The sequence below is a fragment of the Chenopodium album genome, chromosome 4 (genome assembly GCF_948465745.1).
Source record: "Chenopodium album chromosome 4, dcCheAlbu1.1, whole genome shotgun sequence".
NCBI classification, from domain to species: domain Eukaryota; kingdom Viridiplantae; phylum Streptophyta; class Magnoliopsida; order Caryophyllales; family Amaranthaceae; genus Chenopodium; species Chenopodium album.
In genome coordinates, this window is record NC_137837.1 from 68,102,975 (window position 1) to 68,125,475 (window position 22,501).

Below are 22,501 nucleotides of genomic sequence, written 5' to 3' on the forward strand. Positions count from 1 at the left end.
GGTGGGGCTATTTATGTTGATATTTGTCACTCTTGTTAGATGTAGATGTAGATTGCATCAAAACAAAAAAAGATTTTTTAATGTGTGTGTTTTATTATTATTATTATTATTATTATTATTATTATTATTACTATTACTATTATTTTGGCCTTTTTATTAAAAATCCCTTTAAGAAATTACCAATTTGAAACGGTAGTGCGGAGTGCCCATATGATCAAACCAATACTCTTGTGGCCTTGATCACTAAATTATTTTATATTTTCTTCGTCTCATTACGTGATGTTCTTTAGGTTTTTATGCAAAAATTAAGAAAGTTGAAAATTCCTTTGAAAACAATTGAACAGAGATAAAAAGGGTTGAAAATTAATGTTAAAAGTACAAAAAAAAAAAAACAACTTATCAAAAATAAGAGTAATAATGTTAAAAAGTACAAACTTTAAATAAAAAGAGACATGCTATTCATAAATAAATAAAAAGTGACATTGTATTTTGGTTTACCCAAAAAGAAATAGTGACATTGTATTATGAGACGGAGAGAGTAATATTTTTTTATTATTCTTTTTTCGAAAAAAAAAATGAAAATAAACCATTTCTTCAATCATTGTCACATCCATAAATATCATCACAACCATATCAAGCCAAAATCCTCTCTTTGTCTTCCCATCGATCTATTTGTTTTCTCGTCGTCCTCTTCTTCTAACCCTTGTCGTCCTCTTTATCTTCCTTCTCCGACAATAATGGCCTCAAAGCTGATTCGTGACGAAACAAAACCCTAGTAAAAAGAGTGTCAAGTAGGACCATATCATTCCCTATGGAGAAGCATCTTCTCCGCAACAGAATTTTTAATCACCATAGGTGGTGATGGCGTTGCTGTGATGGAGGAGGAAGAAATTGGGATGGACTGTGATGGAGGAGGGATAAGGGAGTAAGAAAAGGAAGAAAGTACTAGTTTGCCTCAAGATAAATAAGTGAAATATCTTATATACCCCTGTTAGTATATCAGGCTTGCGAACATGTATTTTCTCATTTGAAAAAAGAGCTTATTAGACCAAAAAAGTATTTTCAAATACTTTGTAACTCTTTACCAAGTATCTTAGAGTTTTTTTAGAAAGGACAAATGACTCCTTTTAATCTAAAAAACCCTTTTTGCTCCAAACTCTTAATCAAACAATCTCTTTGTAAGATTGCGTCAAAAAGGTTTTATTATTAAAATATTGTTTGGTTTCGGTAATAAAAAAAAGATGTACTCCCTCCGTGTTTTTTTAAGTGTCATAGTTTGACCGACACATAGTTTTAGACAATTTAATTGACTTAAATAAATTAAGAGGTAAGTGGGGTGGTTGGAGTATTAAAAATTGTACAAGAAAGATAGTGGGGTTAATAGTTTATTGAAAAGCAATGAATGTGAGAGGAAAGATATAATAAAAAAAGTAGTAGTCGGTTTAGGTGGGGACCATAAGAGGAGAGATATATAATTTTTGGAAAATGCTATACATAGCCCTAAGGGCTACGTATAAGCATTTAATTTACTCTTGAAAATTGTTTAAATTTAGAAAATCATGACAAAAACACACTAATTACACCGATTTGCGCGTGTTTTTGTCATGAATTCCTAACTTTATACATTTTCCAAGAGTTAATTCAATTCTTATATATAGCCCTAAGGGCTATGTATAGCATTACCCATAATTTTTTAATATAGCTTTTTGCCAAAAAAAAAAAAAGGAAGTGTAACACTTATTAGAACACGGCCGGATTTGGTAAGTGTAACACTTATTAAAACACGGAGGGAGTAATACAGATGGTTTTTGGTTAAGAGCTTTTAGGAGTAAAAAAATGTTGTTCGAACATATCAAAAAGCTTGAAGTGTTTGCTATTGGTTGCTTATATACTGAAATAATTAATATGGAGTAGTTGACAACTATTTACCAAACACTTTTTCACAAACAACTAATTACAATCATCTTGTCAAAACAGTTAATGCAAACATTTACCGACTAGCAATTAGTCAAAACAACTAACAAATATAAGCTAATTGCTAGACAATGTCTTTTACTTTTTTGGTTGTTTATACACTAAAACAATAGTAGCAAATATTTACATAACACTTTAACACAACACAACTAATTACGATCATCAAGTCAAAATAGCTAACACTAAGCTAATTTATAGCAAGTCTCTGCAACCATTAGAGATGCTATAAAGCTGTAAAAAACTAACCTAACTTTGGAGATGCTTCAAGGAGAAAATTGTCTTAAATTATATGCCGATAAAAAATGTAACACTTAAAAAAAAATATGAAGTGAGTGACTTAAATTTGAAAATGATTAGAGGTGATTAATATCGGTCCGTCCCGTTAGCCCGGCTCGAAAATAGGTCAGGTTTGGGCAAGCATTAAACGCATTTTTAGTTAAAAATCTGAACTCAATAAAAATAAAATTAAATTTTTGCGTAACAAGCCCGTTACTTTTTTACGAATTTAGACACGAGATATGATGTCAAGGTCCGACACGGATTGTTTTTTTTTTTTTTTTTATCACCCTTAGAATAGACCAGATCCAATTACCCGAAGGTACTAACTCTAACGACATCAATAAAATTCAACGAGTGTGCAATCGTGTGATTTCATCCAAATAATACTTAAAAAAAACAGCCTCGCATCGCACCATTTCCATCTTCTTCATATTTCTTCTTCCTAAAAACCAGAAAAATCCAACTTGTTCACTTCTATCAACTTTACACAATTTGAAAAAATGGTAAATTTATCTTAACCCCTTTTAATTTATCATTATATTTGGTTGAATTTTGTATCTTCTTTGATTTTTTTCTAATTTAATTTGTGATTTTTTGAATATAATTTCTAGGTTTGTTTGGCATGTTTGTTGCCTCTTTTTCTGATCCCAGTTGTTAATGCTCTTCCTCTTCTGTATCATATTCTCATGGTAAGCCTTTCTCCTGTTTTTGATTTTTCTGGGTTTTTGTAAAAATTGTTTTTTATGAATTTAATCTGAATTTAGGTTAATTTGATTGTGTTAATTGATTGATTTTGGGGATTTCAGGCAAGAGTGTATCGATTATTAGGCTGGGAATATAGGAAACCTGAGAGGGTTCCTCCAGCATGCCCTTTCAAGCCAGGAATGTCCAACAACACTAATAAATCTGGGGTAAGTTACATTTTTAAAGTAATTTATATGATTTTTTTGCTGTATGAATTAATAATCTTGTTGTTTTTGGATCTTAAAATCAAAGTTATGAGTAATGATTGTTTGTAAACCAATATACTAATGATGATGGTTGTCTATAAATTTGTGATCTTTTGGTGTGAATTCTTTATTTGTAGAATTGTATGATGAATTTGATGATGATATGATGGTATTATTGGTATATGCTTATATTTAGGAAAGAACTGTGGAAGGTGTTTTGAGGATTACTTAACTTCTGGGCTGTTCCAATGTCGAATTGTTTGCAAAATCTTAGCCTCTTGATTGCGGTGGGGTGGTTTGGGAGTTAGCTTCTTCAATACATGTATTATGTATACAGTTTATTTGGCGTTAGAAAGCCAATTGACCAAATGGCTGTGTAAAGTTTATACCCTTTTGGTAATATAAGTGAATCATATTAATCCATTTTGAAGTTTTAGATTGAATGATAGGAATCATAGGATTAAGAGATCGCTCACTTAATATTATAAGCTAGATGTGGAGTATATCGCAGTTTGTTGAGAAGTTCAATTGTTGACTTATCTAGACTCAATCTTTTTGTTGAACTTTACTTATTTTTGCTAAACTAAACTAATTTGTTTGAACATATTAGTTTATTAATTTTAGGAGATTAGAGTCTAAGAGTCATTGTGCAAAGCGGAGGGTGTGCCAGTGTGGTACGTGTCTCACAGATTTGAGGCACAATTATTTTAATTAAAACAATTGGTGTAATTAATGCTGTTGTGTGCCTCCCTCACACCTCTCTAGAAGTGCCTTAGTGCCTGACCCCTATCTTCTTGGGCTTAAAACACTTTTTTATGTACATGTAAATATGTAATTACTGATACTTCATTCTTTGGCTATGTACTCCATTGACTGCATTTCTTCAACAAAATCGAGTAATTCCTCCATAGAGGCTTTAATTGATTAGTTTTTGCTATCAATACTTTTTTTTTTTTAATTTTTTTTAGAAAAAAATGTTGAGATTTTGGCATTAGGGAGGATAGATGCCCTGCTTTTTGGAATGATTAAAAAGTTGAGATGATGTATATGCATTCAAAAGGTGGGATCATTTATGGCAAATGGTGTACTTATTCCAAAAGAGAAATTACAATTACATGAATCCTTTCTTTCTTACCCTTGTTCTGCTGTAGTTTTAAGGCTAATTAATCAAGAAAATATTTGCACCAATTTATCCATTAATTATGTCTGCGTTTATTCAGTTATTTGGATGTTGGAGAGATATCTGGTTTTGAAGCCTTTTATGCATGCAAGTTACAAAATTTTGTTTAAACTATTACAAAAGGTTGGTGACTTGGTGGAATAGCTTTAATGAGATGTAATGAGCTGACATAAGAACCAATTGGATTTAAAATTTGGTATTTTAAATGTGAATTAGAGTTGACTGGTTTCTCAAACTGTACCAACTTACGTGACTGCCAAGTTTTTAATTTTTTACCTCGTACTTTGTATATGGCCTATGAGTAACTTGTTTGCTGCCTTTAATCTCTGTTTTGATGCATATAATCTGCATATGACACCATTTTATTGGATTATAGTGTAGCATCATGCCAGAAACATAGGCTGTCAATACTTCTGATGTGATGCTATCATCATTTTATTTGTTGTGGTAATGCCAGTAGTTAGAGCATAAAGCTAATCAGTAATAAAAAAATATGTTTGTTTGCTTGGGAGATGGTGAAATTGATAAGGGCGCTATGAATGACATTGTGATGTCAAGAAAATAGTCTATTGTGACTAGGGGTTTTTTGAAGTATGCTTTTGAAAGAGGTAGGCAGTAGCTTTAAAAAAAGATGGCATCCTATCTTATCAATCCCTGTGCCACTTGATGCCCAGAGTGTGAAATTATCCAAGGTTTCATGCTTGATAACCCACATATTTCCACATAATCAGATGTATGCAAAAGTGAAGCTTCTCCACTTTAGTTTGTAAGGTGTGGCTTAGATTTTAAACCTGAATTTCTCTTAGTGTTGTATCTAATGTATCTTACTTTGCAATGCTGGCCATATCTGTTACTATGAATAAGTTGAACTTATCGTTATATACTTTCTTTACCTATGGAAGAAAATCTCCTACTATAACTTTCCCCATAGATAAGTAAACTGATCTACTGTAGTTTGTAGCTTTCCTTTGAATTTCTATTATAGAGGTCATATGAGCTAGTGTCCTTGAATGAGTTGATGTTTCCCTCCTTGGAGGCAATAGCAACACAAAATGAATTATTCATGAAAATTGTGATGACGAAGCTTTCAAGCTCATGCAGGAAGAAGCTTTGATATTCTTGATAATGTGCCTTGAGGTACTGGAGTAGCAATTTTACATTCTGGCCGGTGAGATTTAGTCTTCAACATGATACACAGGCTATAAATATAGATTACAAAAGTTTACTTTAGGAGGCAAATTAAATTTCGAAGTATAAAGTTTTTTCGAAGTTGGATATGTTTTACAAAGTTAATGGTGATGCTTACTTTAAATGGCTGCTAAGTTTTCGTTTTGTGTTTGGTTGGTTGGGCTTATGCTGTTATGGTCTTACCTATATGAGATCATGTGCACTGTAGGAAGACTAAATTTAGTTGCAATCTTAAATTAAGTTTTGTTTTATATGTGAACCTTCTTTTATCATCTAGTGCTGTTTGGAGCATGCTGCTTTTGAGTTTATCGACTTTATTCAGTTGGACTATAGGTTATCTCATTACTTTGAACTTAACAGGTGAATGTAGAATCCGAATCTTCAACGACAGATCCGAATCGAAAGCCAGTTGAGTTGCACAGCCAGAAGACTGATTAAACTTCAGTTTCTTTAGTGGCAGACATCCATCTGCAAGTTCTATTTTCACTGTGATTGTATGTAAGCTTACTTGATTGTTGGTTCAAAAGGAAACTAAAACTATAAAGGAATGTAGTAGCATTGTGGTTACCATACGTCTTGTGTCAGTCAATTTCAGCATGAACTTTATGCTTCCTTACACCTCCTTCCCTTTATGTCGTACATAGTAGTTATTTGATTTCCGAAAGTTGTGTTCCTTAACCCTTCTCAGAAGGGAAAATAAGAAAAAGGAAGAGCCTGGTTCTTGATAATGCCTTTCACTAATTCAAAACTACTAAAGAATAGAGATAGTAACAATGGTTAAGTAGTAATTTAAGATAGTTTTTAGAGGTGGAGCCTGGTTTGAATGCATCAGTATGGTGGAATTGTGTGGTCCGTGGTTGTTTCATGTGTTTGCTGGTGTCAACTGTCAACATTGCTATAATATATCCGGGGCTACATACCACCTAACTCCTTGATCTGATTTTAAGGTGTATAACTCTTAAAGAGTCACAAAGTGAATCAATTTAGTTGGATATTAAGATACCAGCCATGTTTCCAAAAAAAAAAAAAAAAAAAAAAAAAAAAAAAAAAAAGGAAAAAAAAAAGAAAAGAAAAAGATAAAGAAAAGAACAACATGAGTATAATGTCATGTACCATATAGCTGGTTGTATTTAATAAGGTATAATCAATTTAATAAGAAATAAACTTGAGAAAAATAAATAATAATTCGTTGAGCATTTATTAGGATTTCTATTAATCCAAGCTTCAGGGGAACATCGATGATTCCAATTTCAACTGAATTTAAGTTTAATTTTGAATAGGAAAAATTTACAGGAAAGGGTAGGGGTACACTTGGTGTACAAGAGGGAAAGGAATAGAAGAATTATCCACTTCAAAATAAAATTCTCTTTTAACTAATAGGGAGCTTGTTGTTGTTTTTTTTTTTTTTTTTTTTTTTTTTTTTTTTTTTTTTTTTTTTTACCTCTTGTATACTTTCTACTAGTATTATTCATGAGTAATTTTAGATTTATTTATTTATTTTAAAATAGTTTGATTACTTGTGTTAGTTAGGTTTTATTAAGGATTTAATAAACTTTATTTAAAAAAGTTAGGTAAAATTGTGTATTAATTAATAAGTAAACTAATTAGGACGATTATTTATTACAATACACATACCCTATACGGGAAAAAACTTGCGTGAACCTGATCCACAATAATATTATTATGAACTTAAGGTTTATACTCATGCAATTGATGTTATATTTGAACATTGTGACCCTAATATTAACATATTAACCTATATGTTGAACATAATGATGCTAATTTTAACATGGTGACCTTTATTATTCAAATTGATCAGAATATAAAATATTTCATTAAAAATAAAAAACCTCTTAGAGCCTTTATAATTCCACAATAACTTGTCCAAAAAAAAAAAAAAAGTCAGTGTGCCTTTTATTTCAACCTAATAACTTTTATTTTAATATAGTGACTTTTTTTTTATTAATTAAACAATCATAGTGTCTCTAATACTTGTGGTCCACAATAAGCTAGCGTGAACTAGGTCCATTTAAGAGTTTGTAACCTAGGTGTAACATGTTGTAGCAAGCCCGGTACAAGTTGTGTCTTATTTAAAGAAAATAAAGAGGAGTTGTTTCCCGAGTTTTTACAGAGCCACATAGGGTTAAAAATTTTCAACACACCATATAGGATTATAAATATTAGTTATAACCAATTAAATAAGAAATTTATAATTTCTTTTAGAATTAAATAATTCAAATGTCTCATAAGCATAATTGGCGAACGAGATTTTCAAGTGTAATTAAATACGGAGTATTAAAATTTATCTTTTGAGATTAGGAATATTATCAAAATACGGAGTTTATAACAAATGAGAGGAAGATCACATTTATTTTAAAAAATACGAGTACAATAGAAAATTCAAACAACTACATAGCTTTTCACAAAAGCTAATAATATTATGTTTTCAAGCTAATATAATATTAACAGTTCAGAAAAACTATACATTGCCAAATACTCCTAATTTATTTTTACTCTAGTAGAAAAAAAAAAAATAAATAAAATTACTCCGTATAGTTATCCAAACTCTTGATTGCTGATAATTTTGAATCAACGGTGTATGGCCCATCAAACTCTATTCTAAGCTGTATGTTTTGGGCTGCCTGATTTAGAAACTTTTTAATCCAAATTGAATTCAGCAAGAACACTACCGGTGGAGCCGTGGATAGTTTAGGGCCATCTTATCTAAGAACAATAGTAAATTGCGACTTGGATTCATATTAGAAGTCCGTAAATTTTATTAACCCTTTACGTCGTAAAAAAAAATAATAGTACTATAATATAATTGATTTACAAGTAGTTTTCTTAATGATATTTTCATATAGAATCTTTATTAATTTTAATGCAATTGAAAATTACACTCTCAATATATAATCTACTCGAGTATTTAAAAAAAAAAAGAAAATTGAACAATAATTAAACAATCAAGATCAAAGCTTAAAAATTCATGCGTAAAACTGTATCTAACCCACATAAACATCCCTTGTTACCATTCTTTTTAAAGAATGGTTTACCATTAATTATTTGTAGATACTTATTCCATTTATTCTTCTCATTATCAATCTTTAACCACCTCTTGTTCATGCTTTTGCTCTTTGTATTCCTGTTTTCTTTGGTGAAAGTGTAGCTTCTTAGATACCTTTGTCTAGAAGCATATTGCAATTTCAACAACAACGATTGTGACGGCAATGGTAGTGATGGTATGGAAAATTTAGAGTAATGTTCTTCGTTGTCGTGACTTCTCTCTTCTCTTTGAGTTATTTCCTTTAAAAATTCAACATCCGAAATAGGCCATTCATAGAGTTTTGAGAAATTTATATTCATCTTTATTCGTTGATTTAATTTAATTACTTTCTCTCGCTTCACCTTACACTTTATAATGTATGTATATAATAATTATACATGTAACTATTTATATATTTATTATATACAAGACCGAAGCAAATTTGATTTGGAGTAGAGTTTGTTTTCAAGTAGGTATCTAATTATATGTTTCCTAAATTGAAATTGCAGTGTATCATCTCATCTTAATTTTTTTTTTTTTGTAAAAAAAAATTTGTATATTAATAATCTGTAATATGACTAATATATTACTAGAACTCAAAGGAATTTTCTAGATTTTTTACAAAAAAAATTATTATTACAAGTTTAAGCATGTCATAAATCTCACTTGTCCTCGCGTGACACCGTCTTTATTGACAATAAATCAACAATGCAATCGATGCAAACATCGCAAATCAACTTAATTAATTATTAGAAAAATAAATTTAAAAAATTTAAAGTAAAATAATATCATTACTTCCCCTCCAAAAAAAAAAAAAAAAAAAAAAAAACATCGCAAACCAACTTAATTAATTATTAGAAAAAAAAATTAAAAAAATTTAAAGTAAAATAATATCATTACTTCCCCTAAAAAAAAAATAAAAAAAAAAAAAAAAAAACATCGCAAACCAACTTAATGATAAGTTCCGTTGCCGGAAATTGGTGCAAGTTCTATTTTCACTGTGATTGTATGTAAGCATACTTGATTGTTGGTTCAAAAGGAAACCAAAAAGTAAAAACGACAGTAGTAGTATTGTGGTTACCATACCACCTAACTCCTTGATCTAATTTTAAGCTTAAAGAGTCACAAAGTTAGGGCATGTTTACTTTATCTTAATTTAGTTTAGTTTGGTTTAACTCTAATCAGTTCAGTTCGGCTCCAATTAATTTATTTCAGTTCAGTTCAGCTCCTAATTTCCTTCTCTCATAAAATATTCATTTCAGCTCTATTCAGTTCAGTTCAATTCAATTCAGCTCCAATCAGTTCAGTAAATGTGAACAGGCCTTTAATCGATTCAGTTGGATACTATGAAAAAAATTTGATATCGGGTCATTTACCATATAGCTAGCTGTATTTAATAATTAACAAGATATAACCGTATAATTGATGACAATTTGTAAATGTATTTTTGAATCTTAACTTAGGTATAAATGTATAATGATTTTGTCAAGGTTTATTCTAGGAGAGTGAGAGATAACTTTAATAAGAAACAAACTTGAGAAAAATAAATAAAACAATTCGTCAAGAATTTTTTAGGATTACTATTTATCCAAGCTTCATGGAAACATCAAGATTCCAATTTCAATTGGTTTTAATTTCAATTTGAACCCTTTTTTTTCATCCATTTTCTACCACGTGTACAAAATATGACCTATAAATGAGGGTTAGTCTAATTGGTTGGAGGCTCTCCTTCCATCCCTATGAGAGGAGTTTGATTCTCACCCCAAGCAAGTAGGATCCCCAATTTCCCCCCTTACTACTTGTAAGAGAATTCTTCTTACCTACAAAAAAAAAAAAAAAAAATGTAAAGTGGATGAATAATATTTTTTTTTTGCCCATTTAAAAATGCATCTATCTCAAATCAAATTTATCTCTATTTTCATAAACGTAAAAATTATGAAAACACGATATTAATAAAATATATAATTAGATAAATATCCCACATGATTATACTATCTCTTATAGAGTTATAGATTAATGACAATTAAGGGTAAAAAAAATGTGACCCCAATATTATTAATGGTAGGGGTGAAAGTTCAGTTTGCGGTTTGGATTATAGCCAAAACCGAATCCAATCCGAACTAATTCGGTTTCGGAAATCTCAATCCGAATCCAAACCGAATTAAGATTCAATCCAATCCAATCCAAACCGAATTAATTCGGTTTTTCAAATTAGAATCCAATCCAAACCGAAATTTGTTCCCTTCTTTTGCAACATTCAAATCCGAAACTCAAACTTCACCCTGAAAATTCCTACAATCATTTCTTGTTAACTACATTCTTTGTGAGAGAGTAAAATATTGAGAAAGGAGAATTGAGGATTAGGTTCTTTTTTTTTAAGTTTATATATGAAAGGGGAAAGTGGTTGGATACTTTGAAAAATAAAATGGGCTTAAAGTATTGGGTCGAAATTCGGTTTGTAATTCGGTTTTCGGTTTTTTTTAAACCTCAAATCGAATCCAATCCGTAATCCATATTTTTTAATTTTTCCAATCCGATCCAATCCAAATTCTTAAAAAATCCAAACCGAATTACTAATTTGATTTGGTTTTCGTTTTGGTTTGGTTTTAATCCGAATTCTTTCACCCCAAAACTATATTATGAAACTGAAAATGAATTATAAAGTTAATTAAGAAGCGAAATTTTAAAACTAGAAAGATTATACGAAGACTTCGTATAATCTATTCAAAAAAAAAAAAAAAAAAACTTATATAATCATTAACATACCTCGTAAATAATTTTATATTGATTGACTCTATGAAATTGCTACCCGAGTTATGATGAACTTTCTCTTTGTCAAGTTATGGTTTTAAAAGAAGACATTTAGCCAATGATTGTTTTCTGTTACGTATACTTAGGCCTTGTTTAGTTGAACAAAAAAAAATGGAGGAATTGAAAAATTATGGAAATTTAAAAATGGGGGGGGGGGGGGTGGGTGGGGGTTGTTTGGTTGGCTATAAAAAGTGATATATGTAGAAATTGTAAATTCATGAAAATTTTCAATTCCTACAAAATGTGGGAAATAAATTACCCAGTCCCCCTTGGTAACTCAAAATTCCCATGAATTACAATTTCCTTTATAGCAACCAAACAAATTTATGCAATTCCTAAGAAATTGAATGTGAAAATTTAATTCCAATGAAATGCAATTGCCTTTAGGAAATAAAATCCCATATCAACCAAACAACACCTTATAACATAAACTTCACTTATGATATTATATAAGTACTTTACTTTGTATACAACAATTATTATTATTGTAATTCATAACAATGATAATAATTGTTAATTATAAAATTTATATGATTAAACGCTTGTAATAATAAAGTTTGAGATTGAATCAAATACTAACTCTTAAGAATTTATCTCGTAATATCATTGCCTAATAATATCTAGTCCTAGAGAGTCCAAGTTTATGTAACAAATCCTCAAAATACTCTATATAAACCCTCTTATTGGCCTTATACCTTAGCTTCGAATTTAAAAATTACACAAATCAACTTTCACAACCTTTATTAAGAAGTAAAAAAAACAAACCAAAACAAAACCCTGCAAAAACAATGAAGACAATTATATTCATTAGTTTACTAGCTCTTTTTCATAGGAGGCTCCTTTGCCCAAGAAGTGCAACCGAAGGGGTTCCTACACCCGCGCCTACAGCCTCTCCTTAAGCCACCTCATCACCGCCACATGTTCCCGGGATGGAAATGGTCATTGCCACCATTGTCCGATTTGCCGCCGTTGCCTCCTTTGCCTGCTGGCGTTGATTGCAAGAATGAAGTAGGAAATTATCTTATCAATCGTCAACAAGGTTCCTTGAGTGATGAATGTTGTTCGTTACTCGAAAACAACCCTAGCCCTTTAGTCAAGAGTATCTATAACCAAGCATGCTCTAGTGGTGTTGCATCTCCTCCTAGTGCTTAAGAAAATAATTTAGTACGTAATTAGCATTAGAGTATAGTTTTATTATTTTATATAATGCAATAAAAGTCATTAGGAACTTTAGAGTGAAATAAATGTGTTAATCACATATTTAGGGATATTAGCAGTAGATGATTTATTAGTATTATTATAATAGTTTGATATTATTAATAAAGTTTGTTTTTAATTAATAGAAGTTTATAAAGTTGTATTGTTATTTTGCATATATCCTTTTTTTTTTTTTTTTTTTTAATGTTTAGCCTTGTTGTATTATTACGCAATAATATTTTGTTGTATTATTTGCTAGTGCAAGTTATACAACAACATTGTATGTTATAACATGTTCGAGTTAGTTAAAAAGTGATTTATATTTTTTACTTTAACTGAAAATTGGTACCAAATACGTTAACCGAGGTAGTATAACACAACATCGATTATACACTTAAAAAATTACTATGTATGTAGTTTTCTACCTCAACCAACAAATTTACAAATTAATTCTTTTTAATAAGAATTATGGGATCAATAACAATAACAGTTGTGATTAAAGAATTAATTTTAGTCAATACAAATAAACGGTTGTGATTTGTTTTAATACAATGGCCGCAATTTTATTGTAGCCATTTGAAAACTATCCTAACATAGAATTTGTATCAATATTCCGTTTGGTCCCCCAACAAAAAGTGACATTTATAACGAATTGATCAATTGACAGAATAAATGGCTATTATTGTTCATTTCTTTCTGTGACCCAAATTAATTTGTAACTTGATTTTTAATACTTCCTCTTTTTTTTTTAATTGCATCACTTTGTTAAAATAGAAGTTTCAAATTAGTTGCTTCCTCCATCCCATAATATATGAGACGTTGAACTTTTTTCCACTATTCATGCATTAGGTTTGACTATAACTTTTTACAAACATAATAAAAATATATTTTATCATAATATATGTTGTTAGATAATATAAAATTTTATACTACCTCTGGTCCAATTTAGTTGCAACTATTTCCTTTCTGGGCCGGTCCACATTACTTGCAACATTCCATTTCTTTCCTTTTTTAGTAACTTTTTAGTGGTAAAATTACCATTTTACTCTAATTTTTTTTAAAACACCCTAATTACAAAACTGATTTTATCTAATTAGCTTTAACCCTAACATTAATTAAATAATCTATTTTCACCAAAATCAACCCCTTAGCCACCAAAACCAATTCTAGCCACCTTCATCTTCCTCCTCAATCCTCATCACCATAATTCATCAAATTTCTACGTCTTCTTCCTCATTCCCATTTTTTTTTCTCTCTCCTCCTTCAGCCATTTCTATTATTTTTCCAGATCTGTGGGTTCGTGGATCTTTGGGTTCATGGGTGTGTGGGTTTGTGGGTTTGGTGGTAGGTTAATGCGGCTCATCGGTGAGTTTCGGTGTTAGTTGTTTTGGTGGTTGGTGGGTTCGGCTATGGTGGTTTCGGTGTTGGTGATTTCGGGGTTGGTTGTTTCGGGGTTGGTGGTTTTGGTGTTGGTTGTTTTGGCGGTGCTGGGTTCAACTGTGGTGGTTTGGTGGTTGCTGGGTTTGTCGATGCTTGGGTGGCTGGGTTCAGTGGTAGGTGGTGGTGGTGGCCCGGTGGGTGGTTTCTGTACAGCTAGGTGGTGTCGGTGGTGGTGGCCTGGTGGGTTTCTTTTTTAAAATTGAGTTGAATTTGTTTTTTTTTTAATTAATTGGATTAATACTTAATTGTATATAATAAACATGATTAAGAAATTTTGCCTCAGCCTCCGCAATCACCCCCAAAGTTGCAACTAAATTGGACCGGAGGTAGTAATATAATAATCTTTAAAATAATTTTCACTAATAATAAAGTCAAACTAATACATTAACATCTATACAACATTTGACTATATCATTTATTAAGGACAGAGAAAGTACATAACTTTCCTTTTTACAGTACAGAGTAGTTAATAGTAAACTCCGTATCTATTTTCTATCATACGAGTACGCAATTCAGAATGCAATACACAAAAAGAGAGAGAGAGAGAGAAAGTAGAAAATCACTATTCCCTATCATTCCCACCTAAAGACATACTAGTATTTACTTTCAAGTTGTAATTTTAATATTTTCAATGTTAATAACATACAAGTGTGGTCAAATTGTTTTAATGAAAGTGAAGCTGCATCACGTTTAATTTAGAAAGCCATATAGAAGGAATTCGGTTGTTTATTTTGGCAATTTTGCCATTGCAAATTTCCTTCCAGTTATACAAATTTGGTAAAAACCTACATACGTAGTATTTTATTACATAACTAAAATGAACAAAAAAAAATGGTATAAGGGATTAAGAGTACATGACGACATTCAATTGCTTGTGTTACTGATTTTCACCAGAATAGGTGAAAGACAGAAAGAGTGGGAAAAATAGACACTCATCAAAGCTTTGTAGCGCGAACAGATGTAGCCGTATTGTATAAACAAAAATGTTCTGTTAAGTAGATCAGTCAGGGAGGCACAAGCGTGAGACAGGAATCGAACACTTGACAGTAATTCTTGCAAGGCACTATGATTCTTCCTAAATGATAATTCCTCTATAGTGTGCTGCAGCGGCTAGTAGGAAGCGTTCCTGCTATATTACCTTCAGTTCTTATCCATGCCAGAATATCAGCACAATCTTCGGGTTTAACAAAATGCCTTCAAATACAAACAAAATACAGAGCTAAGTAGTCATAGAAGCATTCAATGATAAATTTTTTTCTTGCTATAAAAATTGTACCTATTTTTGGTCATATAAGTTTTATATTCATTCTGTTCTTGACGGTTGGGTGCATCTTTCTTTATCCATAGCCATTCTGGTACAGTTAAAGTAGAACTCTGATCATGATACGCATCATGAATGAAGTCCAGAAGCTTCTCCTGCATTACGAATATTTGTATTAAAGCTTATGGCACACACTTACGTATCTAATCAATCAAAGATTATGGTGCACATGTAATAGATGACATACCAAGGGTTGAGAAGCATCAAGCCAATGATAAATAGGATCATTACGGAACCATATCATTTGTCTTTTTGCAAAATTCCTGAATATTTTTAAGGCGTTCTCTGGTTAATATTTGAAATAAGATAAAAAATAGGGATGCATTGCAGTGTAAACACCGTGATACAGAGTTTTTCAAATCATAATTTGAAATGTAATGTTCTGACATTTAGTCCAGTTAGTTCAACAAGTAGCAAAGCAAGGCAAACAGAAATTAGAAAAGCAGATTTATATGTTGTGTAGATGAGATGAATCAATAAAGCATTCCCATGTAAAAGTGTCTACGTCAAAATGCAAATGTCATAATTTAACTTGGAACAAAAGGTCGTTTAAAGAGGTTTTATGGAGCCAGAATAAAATTTAAAATCACTCAAAACATAACAAACTAGCAAAGTTGTATTTCATTCAGCCATTCAATATCGCTCATTTTATTAGATGGTATTGGACCCCTAGTTAGAGATGCAACTTTTTTTAAAACAAAACAAAGATGGTCATACATTGAATTACTAAACTCGGAATTACATAGACAGAGTGCCTAGAGAAGCCAAGTATCTAAAGAACAAGGCAATGTTCCAACGTTTGAATATATTACAGATAGATATAAAGGGTTAAAGACTTATGTTATGATGCGTGAACAGGATAGACTGTTCTGCCATCAACAGCTTGGCCACAACCCTATTTGTTATGATTGTGATCGAGCTCAGGATGCCTCAGTAGATGAAAAAGAAGGGTTTAAAACAGTACGTTAAGCACATATCCACATCGGTCTTGGAGCATGGAATACATTCAAAGAAGACTCCTTATTTCATTTATTTGAGTAGAAGATATCACACAATGCACTTGGCATAGAAAATACTATGTAAGAATGTCCACCTTTTCCTACACACCCCAATACAACAGGTGGCAGAGATGCAAATCCTTAATAGGTAGTAGGTAAGAAAATGTGAAGGAAAGAAATAAAACTTTAAGTAATTTATAGCTGGTTGAGGACGAGACAGAGGCCACTTAGAGTCTAGAGTGTTGCCATGGTGGAGCTATAAAAACATTTATAAATTACAACAAGTTACTCCAGCCATACCTAAATAAAGTTCCACATTAAGCACTTCAGAGATGTTCCTGAAAAAACTTCAAAATTATATCTCAAGGCAATAAAGCTATGCCTACAGGAATTTCTATATATTCCCCTTGAAAAACTGATTGATTGGAGTAATAATATATGCCTTTGACAGGGGTAAATATGTTAAAAAGGAAAATTGTTCTAGTCACATGCACCTATAATATCTGCATCAGTAGTTAAGTGGACCTTTATTTTGGGACAGAGGGAGTAATCCTTACAAGCCCTAGATAGAGCCTCATTACACTGATACAATGACTTAACATTGAGACTAATTTCATAGCTTTTATCTTTTTAAACCCTTTGTTATTGTTCTAATTATACATACTGAGTCCTTAGCTATTTTAATAGGTGAACTTGGAGTGACTTCTCCTTTAGATTTCTTTACTCTATCATCTAGCCTTTTCATCTTCCTCATTTTTATCATTCATACTAATCTCCATAACATTGGCATACAATTTTTAATTTTTTTTTTTTCAGAATTCTTTTCTTTTATAAACTTCTATCATAACAGAATTTATTTCGACTTCTACTATGAAATTTCTTCTTTGTCATAAATTTTTCTAATTCCTTGATTTTCTACAACTCAAACAATAGCCTTTTTGATACAACCTTATCCTCCCCAAATGCAATAAAGGCAGTTATCACTTATCAATATATAAATAGCAAGGAGCAATCTTCCATCCTGGGGTTCTGTACAAACCTGGACACCTTCTGAAATTCAAAAAGAAAGGAAAAAAATTCCTTTGCAGAGCTCTGACCATCTTGTTTTCTGCATTCCAAGAGATACTCCATGCCCTGAATATTAGCTGACAGGATGAGTCTCAATTTTATTACATAGAAAATCAACATGGAGCAAAATGTACACAAACAAAAATCTTAGAGTTGTCATTAATCCAATCCTTTCAACTGATTTTGCTAATTACCAATTTTGTCAACTCCTTTTTTGAGCAGTTAATTTTCAATTGCTCCAAACACCCCTTTTACTCTTGAGAAGATGATTCATGTTTAAGGACATAACCAAATTTTAAGGTGAGGTTATACAAATCTGTGCCGGCAAACAGATTCACTGCCGTAACTAGTATGTCCCATTTGAACACATTACTGAGAATTACTAAGTACAAAGTATGTCTCAATAACTTGGATGAGATAAGCATACACAAGAAGTGCCTCATTTAGACTATTAGTGCAAATCATATATGAAGGTAAATACTTCCTCCGTTTCACAAATATAGCAACAATTACCATTTTAGGAAGTTTCACAAATATTCAACATTTTCCTATTTGCATTTGTTTTTATTCTTTCTCTCTCCGCATCACATGGATCCCTACTCCGTATCTTTATTCCTCTCTATCTCTCTCCTCTTCTTAAAATCCTTGTTCCCTCCCCATGTTGCGATATTAGGGGAATGGAGGAAGTATAATTTATCACATATCAACATGCACCTCCCAGATTCGTATGAGCAGTTATGCCTCTATAATCAGAACTGATAAACGCAGGATAATATTGGTAGGTAGAGCTAATTCAAAGTACACCTGTCGATAACCAATTGCTCGGGTAGCAGGACTTGAATTGGGAAGAAGACCTATGTCTAGAAGCCATTTGGCCTCTGCTAGAATCCCATCACTACCTGCAATCAGATGCAGTATACAGCTTACAAGTGGAACTAACGAGTATAGTCACGTCATCAGATAGAAAGCAAATACAAAACTTGAAATGACACACATAAATCACATACGAAAACTATGATTATCAACATATGCATACACCTGCAAGACTATTTGGAACATTGAGATGCATCCATTTATTAATTTTGTGGGTAGGAGCGGCCGAATGGGGATTTAGGTTGTGAACAGGTAATGCTCTAGTGTAGAATAAAAATATTTGATTTAACACTGTGCTACTTGGTTTTGTAATGAAGAACATAACAAAACAACAAGAAAAACCATACCTGAAAGCATCTCTTCACATCGCAAATCAATTGATCTATACAAATTTAGTCGGGGGCCTGAAAGGAAAAAGCAAATGAAATCATATTCTAGCTCTTTTAATTGCCCCCCTTGCATTCCATCCATGTTTTGACAATCATCCGTTGCAGCTAAATTGAGTTTCTCTTTGTAGGAATCATATGGCATTTGGAAGGCTGATGGAGGCGATCCACAAGACTGCCAGGTAAAAGAACATTCATTTAATAATTTATTTATTTATTTATTTATTTATTTTTTTATCAACTGCTTAGTTAGTATAGAGCTACCCTACCAAAAACGGACAGGAAATATAAAAAAGTGGAAATAGGAGAAAGCATGGAGAAATCAGGCAGGTTTATATGCTCCTTTTCCTACAACATGAAACCATGACAATCCTTAAAATACTCAGGAAGGCTTCCAATATAACTTAAATGAAATCAGAATATTATCAGAAGACTCATTGATAGAGAATTAGTAACCTAGTTCAGAGGTTAGGAGAATTATAGAAAATAGAGGATTTTTAAGAGCATAGGATCTCAGTTAAGGCATGTGCACTTTCCTATGTTTCCAGAAAATTAGCTAAACCAGCCAATGACCTGGCTAATTAGCCTGGCAGCTTGACCTAATTAGCCAGGTTATGATTTAATACAACATAAAAATTATTAGTGGAGAATATAGCTTTTTCAAGGTTCGAAAAAATTTAGAAAAGAACAACGCACCATAAAGTCAATAACAAAACCTTGCAGTATGATTCGCTCTAATTCTTTATCTATAACAAGTGAAAAGGTGATTTATCTAACTTAGTTTATCTTCTTTATGGCTCAAATCACACTTGGCATTACAATATAAATGGAAATGAAATTAGAGGAAGTACTTTGATTGTCAGCCAGATAATAAAATGACAATGAAAATATTAAACCTTAATAATCTCAAGGCTACGCTGTAGGCGATACCAATTGTTTGTTGGTAAAGACGGGGCGTTCGGATCTCCCGCTTCAAGCACCAACTTTACAGCTGCATCCCAATCCCCATTATATTTATAATTTTCAAGCTCTGCATACACTTGGGAAGTAACATTGGGCGATGCTATTGGAACATCAGGTTTGCCATAGATGAACCTAGCATTTGAAAAACAATTCGTGACATCTCTATAATGAACCCATCCTCTTACAATTACCCAGGGTATGCTCAACTGAACCAAATACCACATTCAGCTTTGGTTGAAACCTTAAAATAATATTAGAGAATGCAATATCTATAGAGGAAACTTATAGTTCACATTCAAGGTTCCACGATGCATTACCCAACTGTAGAAAACAAGTATAGCTAATATGATCCATGAGATACTATGCATCTTGTCTTTTGTGTGACAGCAAACTTAATGCAAAATGAACTTTTAAAGCTCATCCAAACAAAAAATAGAAATTGTAGAAACATACCAACGCAAATACAAACCAGTTCCTCCAGTAATTATAGGAACATGGCCCTTGTTAAGGACATCTCTTGTTGCTTGCCTTGCATCATCATAAAATCGACCAACAGAATATTCTACAAATATGGGAGGTACAAGAATTAAAATGAAGATACAAAGCAACATAAATTGGCCATTGTATTTTACAATCAGAAGGATCAATCATTTGCATATACTTAATTACATGCACTTTGATTCATTTTTATCCAGTGTAGGCACATATGCATGTTAAAAGACTATTCATCCAATAGCTCAAAATTTTAGAGAAGTTTTGTTCCTCACAAAAAATGATTTTTGTCAAAATTGATTTGATTTACACTTTTACAGGCTTCTGCATTAGGTTAGGTTAGCAGTCACTCATTAAGCAGATATAGTATGTAGCTCTCATTTCTACCTTCAGCTGGGTGCAACATGTCCAACAAATGGTGAGGTACCTCCTGAAAAATAATTAAACAAAATTGATTAAAAAAAAAGAGTGAAAAATGGCTGTTGAAAGAAGTAACGAAATCAACTGCTTACCAAAGGGTTCCTACAGACCTACAATGCCTAATCAGGACAAGGACGGAAAAAAAATAATTCAAAAACTACTATGTGATAAAGATAAAATATGTTCTAACACATTTGCTTAATTATGTTAAACACAAAATCATCTTATGAAAGCATGTCAATATTGCCAACAACTAATTTGTTTGTAACAAACAAATCAAAGGCACCTTTCGCTCACTAGGTGAAGGTTTTGCAGACCCAACATCAAGACCTTGATAGACCTGTATCATGCAAAAATAAGGGAAAAATGGAGAAAATCATCAGAAGAAAACTAATTAAAATTAACACATCATTAAGTGATCAACAGCAAAAAGATGTCATATGCAACAAAAGTAAAAGATAAGGGAACTCAGAGCAACTTGCCTCCAGAGATAAGAACATGATTATACCATCATTATATTCAGGAAAGTAGCAATACCAAAAATGGCAAAATACTGATGGGGAGTGATTGGGGACAATTAACTCTACAGCTAAATTTCGAATCCGGAAAATTTTGTAGTAAAGCATAATTAGCTATAATCAATTTAAGTGGCACTTCCTCCGTTTCAAAATAGACATTAACATATACTACTCTCTCCATTGGTCCATCCCACTTAACTTTTTTTTTTTAAAATGATAAAACAAACCTTTCATAGCAAACAAATTAAATCATACAAAGTATATATTTTCCCATAAAACTCTTACTTTAAAAACAAATAATACTAGGCAAAATTGGCCACAACACCTTGAAGTATGGCTTAGGTGCACTGAGCACCCTGAACTTTGCATAGTAGCCAAAACACCACCAACTATGATATTAGATGCAATGCATACCATAAATGAAAATTTCCGGCAACTTATTACACCAAGAAGAGGTGAATCTTCACTTTCTAGAACAGTTATGTAGTCTTCCATCTACTTCGCACCCATGGATTCACCTTCTCCAATAAAATAAGTGGTCGGACATCTTCATTTAAAGCACACGTCACACCTAACACCATAGTTGTTGGTGTTTTGGCTACTACGCATAGTTCAGGGTGCTCAGTGCCTAAGCCATACTTTAGGGCGTTGTGGCCAATTTTTCCATGATAATAACATGTTTGTTCTCAACAATTCTATATTATCAATACTAGTTATAAAAGGTCAAATGAATTGACCTCTAACAAAATGTGGCCTATCAAATTGAGACGGAATGAATAAAATTCTTCTATTAAACTTTGTTGAATATCGACCATATCACAATATCACAGTACAAATCACATAATAAAAATAATGGAATGAGTTTAGGGCGTGTTCGGCGTTAGCTTTTGAGTAGCTTTTAGTGGTTTGACTTGTCAAACCACTACTCAACAAAAAATGTGAGTGTTTGGCAAAGTAGTGGTTAGGGTAGCTTTTAGTGGTGGAGGTAGCTTTTGTGAAAAGTTAGAAACATTAGCTTTTGAAATTAGAGGTAGCTTTTCAAGTAGCTGTTGAAAATTTAATCTATAGTTTTTTAAATTATTTATCTTCACAGCTAACAGCTGCCTAGCTGCCTACACAGCTAACAACTACTACCTCGACAGCTACCGCTACCTTCACGGCTATATTTTGCCGAACACCCCCTTAGTCTATATGATAAGTAATGTATTTCGCACTATAACTTCACTCACACAATATTAAAATGACACAGTAACACAAAATTAAGAACAATTACATAAAATTTATAAACAAATCCCAAGAAATTGAAATATTCTAGTTAATAAACTTCTTTAAACAACAATTAGCAAAAACAAAATCAATTAAATTGAGATAGAAAAAAAAAACCTGAACAGAGTCAGCAG

At 31.9% G+C, this 22,501-nt stretch overlaps 1 protein-coding gene and 1 long non-coding RNA gene across 3 annotated transcripts in view; one reads left to right on the forward strand and one right to left on the reverse strand.

The window, feature by feature from the left end:
- Positions 1 to 2,597: 2,597 nt before the first annotated feature.
- LOC145627137 (uncharacterized) lies at positions 2,598 to 6,123 on the forward strand. Its single transcript, XR_014111329.1, has 4 exons — positions 2,598 to 2,756; positions 2,865 to 2,942; positions 3,060 to 3,164; positions 5,932 to 6,123. It is a non-coding gene; the product is annotated as an uncharacterized LOC145627137 (long non-coding RNA).
- Positions 6,124 to 14,772: 8,649 nt separating this feature from the next.
- The window catches only part of LOC145629231 (tRNA dimethylallyltransferase 9-like), an 8,122-nt gene continuing 393 nt past the window's right edge, over positions 14,773 to 22,501 (reverse strand). The window contains exons 1-11 of one of the 2 annotated variants that reach the window (XM_081681776.1): positions 22,485 to 22,501; positions 20,870 to 20,923; positions 20,551 to 20,593; positions 20,125 to 20,233; positions 19,605 to 19,803; positions 18,670 to 18,883; positions 18,254 to 18,348; positions 17,421 to 17,515; positions 15,571 to 15,646; positions 15,339 to 15,478; positions 14,773 to 15,256 (exon numbers count right to left, since the gene is read on the reverse strand). The exon at positions 22,485 to 22,501 is cut by the window's right edge and continues 343 nt beyond it. In XM_081681776.1, the coding sequence (XP_081537902.1) occupies positions 15,154 to 15,256; positions 15,339 to 15,478; positions 15,571 to 15,646; positions 17,421 to 17,515; positions 18,254 to 18,348; positions 18,670 to 18,883; positions 19,605 to 19,803; positions 20,125 to 20,233; positions 20,551 to 20,593; positions 20,870 to 20,923; positions 22,485 to 22,501 (1,145 nt within the window). In that variant the 3' untranslated portion in view covers positions 14,773 to 15,153. Of the gene's footprint in view, positions 15,257 to 15,338; positions 15,479 to 15,570; positions 15,647 to 16,681; positions 16,720 to 17,420; positions 17,516 to 18,253; positions 18,349 to 18,669; positions 18,884 to 19,604; positions 19,804 to 20,124; positions 20,234 to 20,550; positions 20,594 to 20,869; positions 20,924 to 22,484 lie in introns of those variants that run through there. The other variant, XR_014111621.1, reaches the window with a different exon arrangement.